Source organism: Alnus glutinosa, chromosome 4, assembly GCF_958979055.1.
Source record: "Alnus glutinosa chromosome 4, dhAlnGlut1.1, whole genome shotgun sequence".
Classification (NCBI taxonomy): domain Eukaryota; kingdom Viridiplantae; phylum Streptophyta; class Magnoliopsida; order Fagales; family Betulaceae; genus Alnus; species Alnus glutinosa.
The window spans coordinates 11,116,804-11,126,694 of NC_084889.1; the positions used below are offsets into that span (position 1 = coordinate 11,116,804).

The following is a 9,891-nucleotide window of genomic DNA, read 5'->3' on the forward strand; positions in this document are numbered from 1 at the left end:
GTTCAGTGGCTTTGAAAAAAAAAAGCTAGCTGAATCAATTAAAGTAGACTTTTAGAGTTAGATTTAAAAAAAAAAAAATTTTTTAAAGAGTTTAATGTGAATGTTGTAATGACGAATTATAATTACTACATGGTCCGATTAGACGTAAAAGTTAAATTTTGATTCTATTCAACTTTTTGTTACGTTATTTACTTTTTCAAAAAAATACAGATATTTACTTTTTCGAAAAAACAAATCATATTGTCATCTGAATTATTCCATCGACCGTGAATTCCATGCGATAAAAAAATAAAAAAAGAAAAAAGAAAAAAAAGAGGGTGAAATAGTAAAGCACCAAATCCATCGCAAAACGATTCGTTCATCTGAATTCTTTTTATTTATTTATTATTATTAACAGATACTTCATGCTTTTATTCATTGAAATAATCCCAAGCAAAATTAAGATCTAAGGACTAAATCCCTAGTTAAAATATCAGTAATACTTCGTGGAATATTCTCTAACCAAATCTCATTTACATTCCTAAAAGCAGACCCACATGCCAGCACATGGGCAGCCCCATTTTTACTTGTATGAGCTGAACAAAGCTGGACTTTCTACACTGTAACAGTCTTTCCTTGGGGCGCGAATTCCATGCGAGATGCGATAAGAAAAAGAAAGAAAGAAAGGGTGAAATAGTAAAATGCACCAAGTCCATCGCAAAATGATTCGTTCCTTCTTCCAAGGCTAGCCTTGCCGTAGAAGCAATCTATATAAATTCCCCACCATCGCTCTTCTCCTTCGTGCGCCCACATCGCTCTCATTCATTTCTACCCTGCTTGTAGTAAGACCAGAGAAACGCAGTGCGCCAGAATCTAAAAACTATGGAGCAGTTCAAAGGTCAACCTCGCCTCCCAAAATTCGCCGTCCCGAAACGCTACGACATACACCTCAAACCGGACCTCTCCGCCTGCACGTTCGCCGGCTCCGTCGCCATCGACCTCGACATCGTCGCCGATACCAAATACATCGTCCTCAATGCCGCCGAGCTGTCCGTCGTTACCGGCTCCGTTTCGTTCACCAACCGAGGCTTTTATAAGGTATCCCCTATTTGTCTAGCTTTTCATTCCGAAACCTTAAATTCTTCTAAACTCCAGTGCTTGATTTAGTTGCTTAAATTGATCGAAAATACGAAGGTAACATGGATACCGTGGATTCACAGCCATTTTGGTTCCGACCTTTTTATGCGAGGCTGAGTTTTATTTATTTTCCCTAGGGATCCAAACGCACTGCTGTTGATGCTTAATGAATGAATGGAATTTTGGGCAGGTGTTGGAGCCTTCAAAAATTGATTTGGTTGAAGCAGACGAGATTTTGGTTTTGGAGTTCGCGGAGACACTTCCGATTGGGATCGGAGTTCTCCGTATCGGGTTTGAAGGAACTTTGAATGACAAAATGAAGGGGTTCTACAGAAGGTAGAATTTTCTGTGTTATATTTGTTGATGAGAAGATTTAATGAAATAGAATTTCTTAAGACAGCGGTAAGCTTTTAATTGAACCCAGCTTGATACAATAATCTATTTCCTCTGTTTGGCTCTATACAAGTTAATCAGTTGTGTTTTGTTTTGTTCCTAAGAAAATGTAAGCAGAGAAAGAGATTGGAATTATAGGTTCTATATTTGCGTTGGAGTTAGCTTCTGTTTGATAGAACTGAAAAGCTCAGAGCTGAAGTATTAGTGCCGAAGATATAAGCGGGATAGATATTAGAATGGAATTCAATTAGACTTTTTTTTTTTTTTTTTTTTTAATATATATATAAATACAACCATTTATGATACCTTTTTTAGTGCATTTGGTGAGAAAATAATGTGTACTAAAAAGGAAGGATTTGGTGGGACAAGCAGTGTCGGGATGTGGTTGTGATGATGCCAATTTTATTAATCATGTGTGTATATGTTTGAGTTATTATTTTCCTTTCAGTAAATATGAGCATAATGGTGAGAAGAAGAATATGGCCGTTACGCAGTTTGAACCGGCTGATGCTAGGCGATGCTTTCCATGTTGGGATGAACCTGCTTGCAAGGTGTTGTAATCTCTCTCTCTTGGTTGATTTAAGCTCTTTTACTTCTTTGCATCTTTTTCTGAAATCAAATCTTAATTCCTAACCCCCTTCATAATGCTTGCTTCAATTGTTGTGGCTAAATAATTTAGGGACTGAAAGTAGACACGCCTGATTATGTTACAAATGAATGCAAACAAAAGCTAATTTGGCTCTTCTTTTCTGGCATTGGGAGTTGCAGGCTACATTCAAAATCACATTGGATGTGCCATCTGAACTAGTAGCTCTTTCCAACATGCCAATTGTTGAAGAAAAAGTGAATGGGCATCTGAAGACAGTTTCTTATCAAGAATCACCAATAATGTCTACATATTTGGTGGCAGTGGTTGTTGGTTTGTTTGATTATGTGGAAGATTGTACATCTGATGGTAAAATCAAACACTATGCCCATTGTTTCTTGTGGCAGTACAACCCTTGTTCTTGATAGTGTAATCTTACATCTGTAACAGGGGTCAAAGTTCGAGTATACTGCCAGGTTGGTAAGGCAAATCATGGGAAATTTGCATTGACTGTTGCTGTTGGAACGCTTGAATTGTACAAAGAGTAAGTTGTCCTGTCAATTACTGCCAAATTATTGAGCAATAGTCAGAGCATGACAATTCTTTAGCTAAAGACTACGTTTAATTGGACACTGGAATGTGATTACTGGTTATCGGTTAGTTGTTACATTTTTGTGCTTATGCAGCATTATTTGGAATTCGAATTAACCATGATAAAATGTTCAGATACTTTGCTGTGCCTTACTCTCTACCTAAATTGGATATGGTTGCAATCCCTGATTTTGCTGCTGGGGCCATGGAGAATTATGGTTTAGTTACATACCGTGAAACAGCTTTGCTCTACGACGATCAGCATTCTGCGGCTGCCAATAAGCAGAGGGTAATGCGCATATTTTGAATGCTTCTTTCTTTGTTAGAATTGAGACTGGCTAATGTAATATGGAGCTATTGTTCCAATGATACCCCACAGAATGTTTAATCATTTTTTTTTTTTGGCTATTGAAAAGGTTGCTACTGTTGTAGCTCATGAACTGGCACACCAGTGGTTTGGCAACCTTGTAACGATGGAATGGTGGACTCATTTGTGGCTGAATGAGGGGTTTGCAACATGGGTATATTGTATTTGTCATATCTCTGTATATTATCATACCTAATGACCATGTGCTTGTAATTTATATATCCGTTATTATATTTGTACAGGTTAGCTATTTAGCAACTGATAGCTTGTTCCCAGAATGGAAAATATGGACTCAGTTTCTTGATGAATCTACAGAGGGTCTTAGACTGGATGGCCTTGCAGAGTCCCATCCCATTGAGGTAATTTGCATGGCTATTTTCGGCTTTAAAGAATCAGTAACATTACTTGCTTGAGTATAGGTGAATTTAAGCATATTTCTTTTAGGTGGAGATAAATCATGCTGGTGAGATTGATGAAATTTTTGACGCAATAAGTTACAGAAAAGGTGCATCTGTTATTCGGATGCTGCAAAGCTATCTTGGTGCTGAATCCTTTCAGGTTGGTCATTAGATTTGTTACTCGTATGTGTTTATTGTACAAGTTAAGGTATTTCTTATGATTGAAGAGACTTTGTTTTCCTTTTTTGTTTCTTTTTCTACATCCCAAATTCACATGAAACTTATGTCATAGAAAACCTTCAAAATTGAAGTCTTCCAGACATTTAAAAGAGGCAATCAGAATCTTCTTATTTTGAGTTCTGAAGAGATTAGAGACATTTTGTCAGAAAATAGTTGGATGGTGATGTCTGATTGTAGAATTTATTTGAAAACTAGTCAATTCTACTTATATAGAAGAAAAATAGAGGTGCTACGTATATACGTAAGAAATAATTCAAAATTATATCTAGTTGATATCTGGTGACTTGGCCTCAGCTAGATTAGCTGCCAGTGTCATTACTAGCTGCCAAGTATTATTCAAATAAATGCTGTTGAGGTTTATCCTTTTTCTGTTCCATTTGTGTCAACCAATCGCATTCTTTCATTTATGGGATTGATTGTTCAAATGATGGTTTATGGCTTTATTGGTTTAAGGCTAATGGATTTGAGTGTGATGGTTGTTGATTATAGATATCATTATTATGAATATCCATATCAGAAGGTAAGATGATGTCAATGCATTCAAATAAGGGATCAATTCTGTGTATGAAAGTAACAAAGCATAGTACTTTTTGCCTTCATATGGCTTGGTGAGGAAATATAAGGTCGGTGCAGAGATGGCTTTTTAGATCTGATAGTTATTCTGATAAGTACAAAATAGATGATAGAGAAATTTAGAAGCATAATAAAGCTTGCTCATTTGAGAAGTATTTCGATTGTAATTGTGTCAGTTACTTCTTCTTTTTTTATTTGCATTTATAAGTTTTTTTTCCCGGTTTAAGTTAACTGTTTTTGCTCTTTTTATTTTTGTTTTTCTGATTTCTTTCTGTAATCAGAGGTCACTTGCTTCATATATAAAAAAGTATGCTTGCTCAAATGCGAAGACAGAAGATTTATGGGCTGCCCTTGAGGAGGGATCTGGTGAGCCTGTGAACAAACTAATGAATTCATGGACAAAGCAAAAAGGATACCCAGTTGTCTCTGTCAAAGTCAAAGACGAGAAATTGGCGTTCGAGCAGGTTTCTTTTGTCTTATGTCATTCACCTATTTTTTCAATAACATATATCATAACTCGGATGCATAGTCAGCTGTCTAATTTTGTAATATTTCAGTTAATAATTATATTTTTGAGAACTCAGTGAGTTCTAACAATAAATGCGATAATGGCAGTCTCAATTTCTGTCAAGTGGTTCCCATGGGGATGGGCATTGGATTGTGCCAATAACATTGTGCTGTGGCTCATATGATGCGCGCAAGAATTTTCTACTGCAAACAAAGTCTGAAACTCTTGATATCAAGGAATTCCTTAGTGATAGAAGCGGTGCTGCATCTGCTTGGATAAAAATTAATGTTGATCAGACTGGTTTCTATAGGGTCAAATATGATGAGGACCTTTCAGGTAGACTCAGATATGCAATAGAGAGCAAAAACTTATCTGCAACTGACAGATTTGGTAATTTGGATGTTTGTACTCATACTTGCTTTGTCCCATTGATGGCAGAAAAGAGCACTTAACAATATCTTCCTTTAACAGGCATTCTGGATGACTCATTTGCTCTTTGTATGGCACGCCAGCAGTCTTTGACCTCATTGCTAACCTTGATGGGTGCTTACAGGGAGGAACTTGAATATACTGTGTTGTCTAATTTGATTTCTGTAATGTTCACATCCTTATCTTGTCTAAGTTTATTTCAGTTTTGCTCTTAGTCCTAATTCTGGTCCCTCTGTTCACAGATCAGTTTTAAAGTTGCAAGAATTGTAGCTGATGTGAACCCTGAGTTACTGGATGACATTAAACGATTTTTTATTAGCCTTTTCCAGTATTCTGCAGAGTAAGTTATTTTATAAATCGGTAATTGAAACTCCAACAATGTTCTGTGTTTTATTAGCCATTGGGTTTGCTTAGGATACTGTTATTTTGACATTAAGAGGGCTCTATGAAGTTGATTATATTCCATTTGATTGGGATAATGCTCTCTTTATGTTTTATTTATTAAATATTTGGACAGCTGCCTTTGTTTTTCCTTTGGTGATTAGTTATCATGATTTTTTTTTTTTTTTTTTGCTCCTACTAGTTGGGTGGTTTCTCTTGTATACTCATTGTGTACTCGGGACGTCTTATGATTTTAATGATATATCCATTACTTATTTATAAAAAAGAAAAAGAAAGTGTTTTTTCTTAAACACGGATAAAGACATCTTTAATGGAGAAAAAAAAAGACAAAAAAACAAAAAAAAAAAAATTACATTCACTTAAGGATTGTTTCAATTCCAGTTAAGGATTCTTTTGTATACTTCCTGTGTACTAGGGTTGCGCCCCTCTGCGCTTTTTAATGAAATCTTACTTATAAAAAAAAAAAGGATTGTTTCAATTCCAGTTTTGTAGGGATAAGCTGACAGATTTTTAGCCTAGGATCTAGTATGTAGATATTTCTCTCATCAGGCAATTTGTATATGCATGCTCATCTCTCATATTTGAAGATACTTTATGGATACATAGTCAAGAGAAATTTTGTCATACGTCTTGTTGATTATAGTCAATAAAAGTCTCCTTTTAAGTCGCTAATGCAATTTGTATAAAACTAGCTGAGGAAGATTCTAGAATGTCCAAAAAGTTAGGGCGGAAACAGTCTTAGAGAATTGAGATGATGGTTGCAGACCATCAATTTATATCATACCTTACAAGTGAATGGGAACTCAGTGTCAGACTCATACAATAAGCACTTAAAAACTTCTGTTGAGCAAGATTAGCTTTCTTCTGATTTCGTTCTTCTATTTATTTTTCTTTTATGTTTGAATTTATTTGCAGGAAGCTTGGTTGGGAGCCTAAGCAAGGGGAGAGTCATCTAGATTCCATGTTGAGAGGAGAGATTTTGACTGCCCTTGCTGTGTTTGGACATGATCTGACACTAAATGAAGCAAGTAGGCGTTTTCATGCTTTCTTAGATGACAGAAATACATCACTTCTCCCTCCTGACATAAGAAAGGTTGGTGAAGGAAACATTGGTCAATTGCTACTATTTCTCCATTTACAATTCCTATGGATGTTTATGGACTGGGCTTGCAGGCAGCGTATGTGGGTGTAATGCAGACAGTCAGCACATCAAACAGATTGGGGTATGAATCTCTGTTGAGAGTTTACAAAGAGACTGATCTGAGCCAGGAGAAAACACGCATTCTAGGTAATACCATATAATAAAAAGATGCAGACCATCAGAATCTCTCTAGGATATTGGAATCATTTTAAAAAAATAAAATAAAATTGTGCTTGTAGGTTCATTAGCATCTTGTCCAGATCCCAACATAATTCTTGAAGTTCTGAACTTTTTGCTGTCTTCTGAGGTATCTGAGTTTTATATAATTGTGGGGGTCAAAATTTTTTCATACAAGTTGATAAATTATGGTCTGATGGAGCTCGGGATGCTGATGTGGACTTTATTTCCCATTTGATCTAGGTTCGTAGCCAAGATGCTGTTTTTGGACTTGCTGTTAGTAGCCAAGGACGTGAAACAGCTTGGACATGGCTGAAGGTAAATACTCAATTAGTAATGTTAAAAGCCAAAAAAGCATATTGCGGGTGAAGCATTTCAAAATGCACTATATTTGTGTGATCCTTAAAAGAGACTGGTCTGAGATCTTGCGTGTAGATTTAAGTAAATACAAGGGACAGGGTAATCACCTTCTTTCCTGAAAGAATAACAGGCATTGTGGTGCATCTCATGCATTTGTTGCTGATAAAAAGGAAAATACAGGGAGACTAGAATTTAGGGGCAGTGTGCTTTTATGTTCTGTATGGTATGCTAAGAAAAATTAGAATAGCTTCACAACCCATTCTCCCCCTCCCCGCGCAAAAGAAGAAACAAAGAGTTAGATAAATGAAAAGGTAACTTGTGAGCTTAGACCTTTTCCCTGACTAAGACCAGTTTTCGGAAGAGCTGCTAGAAATGCCGAAGTGGTCCACGTTTTTGGGGATTTAAGGATGGAGTAGTTCTGAAATCCAATATGATTGATGGGAATCAAATAAGTGAGTTCTGGAGAAAGATGAACTTGTCTGTGAAAGTAGAAAGTGAAATTGAGGACTTGCATGCTTAAGGTGGACTGAGGACAATATCTTGTAGGAGCTTAGATTTCAGAATATATCTCACTTTTTATATTGGAAATATCAAGTCAGGCCACATTTATATCAGACTTGCTTGTTGAAACACAAGTGCAGTTTTAATTAATCTTGAGCCATCAATCTGCGGACACACGAGCAACCAAACCCGTAGGATTTCCTTTTCCTGTTATGCTCCGTTTGTTTCGACGTAAAATGGTTTCCGTCATAAAATAATTTCGACGAAATCATTTTCAGAAAAAATGATTTTCTTGAAAATATTTTTCGGTGTTTGGCTCGCACGAAAAAATTACAAAATGCAAAAATCAGAGTTTGGCAAATGCCGCCGGTTGCCGTTGCCGGATTCCGACGAGAAAGTTTGACTGGATTAATGGTTGGATCCCGGCCGTTTTGGCCTGATCCGGCCGGAATCTTCAGGATCCGGCCGGGTTCTGGCAATATTCCGGCCGGAATCTGGTGTCCGGCATCCGGCACCGGTGGCCGGATACCGGCGACCGGATGTTATCGGACTCCAGCGCCGGTTGGATTTCGACGATCGACAATTGCTAAATTCTGACATTTGGATATCAAACGTGCATGTAAGAGCGATGAGTTTAATTTCGGAAAACGATTTACGGTTTTAAAAATTGTAAATTGTTTTCCGAAAATTAAAGAAGCTTTTAAAGTCAAAATGAAAACAATTTTCGTTGACCATTATTTTTGCCCCTACCAAACACTGTAAAATGCTGAAATCATTTTCCAGAAATCATTTTACGCCGAAACAAACGGAGCTTAGTTCAGAAATTCCATGTTGCTATAGCAATTCTTTTTTAAGCTTATTGTTGCTGAAATCTCTATGTATAACATGAAGGAAATGGAAACTTGTTTTGATTTTCTGTGGCAATGAGCCCCTTTTAGTCTATTTTTGTGTTCAGCATACCTGTAATCTCTCACAGGGTTAATTTGAAGAGACCACTGAGGGATGGACAACATAACAATTTTATCTAATGCCCTTTTTTATTATTATTATTAATAATAATAATCCCTTTTAAATATGATCATAATACAGGATAACTGGGAGCATATTTCAAAAACCTGGGGCTCTGGATTTCTAATAGCTCGCTTTGTTAGTGCAATTGTCTCACCGGTTTGTCTTTCCCTCCCTTCCTCTCTCCTGTTGTTAAATCCACAAGTATCAATTTTTGTCCGTTGTATCTCAATTGCAAATGTTATACAGAATGCAAAGTCAAATATAACTAGTTATTGATATGCTTATCAGATTTCCTTTTCTTGTTTGGTTCTCCCTCTTCCAGTTTGCTTCATTTGAGAAGGCCAAAGAAATAGAGGAGTTTTTTGCAAGCCGTTCTAAGCCGTCAATTGCTAGAACCTTGAAGCAGAGCATTGAGCGAGTTCACATTAATGCAAATTGGGTTCAGAGTATTCAGGATGAGGAACATCTTACCGAGGCAGTGGAGGAGTTGGCACACAGAGTGTACTAGGTTGACACTTATTTGGCCTTTGTTTTCAAAAAGAAAGCAATTAGATGAAATTCCACTACTTTCATAACTTCGAATCTGCCGGAACAGGCGTGACAATAATGAATCAGGGACATGAGCAACAACTTGTCTATTGATTATTTATCTACTGAAGTTGGATCTTTCTAATTATGGCTTCTTTGCCTTTATTTTTCTTGCATTTGTTTTTATCTTGCATGGATGAAATACTTGTTTTTCTACCTTTTTCACCACTACTTTTTTTTCTTCATTTTTTTTTTTTTTTTGGTGGTAATGGAGTTTTTAATCGCATATTTGGTGTTAGTGCATGTTTTCCCGATAAATAATGTTATTTAGTAAACTACTGTCATATAATTAGAATGATGTGATAGTGAAAATTATTATTATTATTATTTTTATTTTATTTTTTACAAGTATTAATTTAATAGCTAATTTTTATTGCCACACCATCAAGTTATATCGCAATTGTATAACAGTTTATTAAATAACACTTTTTAATAAGTGTCAACCAATGTAGTAGACTACGCCCAATTGTAATTTTTATTTTTTTACTAGTGAAAATCTCCATTATTATA

At 36.2% G+C, this 9,891-nt stretch overlaps 1 protein-coding gene across 1 annotated transcript; it reads left to right on the forward strand.

The window, feature by feature from the left end:
- The first annotated feature begins 684 nt into the window (after positions 1–684).
- Positions 685–9,497, forward strand: LOC133865707 (aminopeptidase M1-like). Its single transcript, XM_062302154.1, has 19 exons — positions 685–1,077; positions 1,307–1,452; positions 1,958–2,060; positions 2,278–2,464; positions 2,546–2,639; positions 2,822–2,975; positions 3,103–3,207; positions 3,296–3,412; positions 3,498–3,611; positions 4,546–4,728; positions 4,880–5,162; positions 5,244–5,365; positions 5,444–5,541; positions 6,519–6,696; positions 6,777–6,891; positions 6,984–7,051; positions 7,165–7,239; positions 8,872–8,949; positions 9,116–9,497. The coding sequence occupies exons 1-19, from the start codon at positions 862–864 to the stop codon at positions 9,299–9,301; spliced, it is 2,622 nt and encodes an 873-aa protein (XP_062158138.1). The 5' UTR covers positions 685–861; the 3' UTR covers positions 9,302–9,497.
- The last annotated feature ends 394 nt before the right edge of the window (positions 9,498–9,891 follow it).

Coding starts and splice junctions, on each gene's coding strand:
- LOC133865707 (XM_062302154.1), top strand. CDS start 862: ATGGAGCAGTTCAAAGGTCAACCTCGCCTCCCAAAATTCGCCGTCCCG. Junction 5,163..5,243: donor ATCTGCAACTGACAGATTTG/GTAATTTGGATG, acceptor TTCCTTTAACAG/GCATTCTGGATGACTCATTT. Junction 5,542..6,518: donor CTTTTCCAGTATTCTGCAGA/GTAAGTTATTTT, acceptor ATTTATTTGCAG/GAAGCTTGGTTGGGAGCCTA.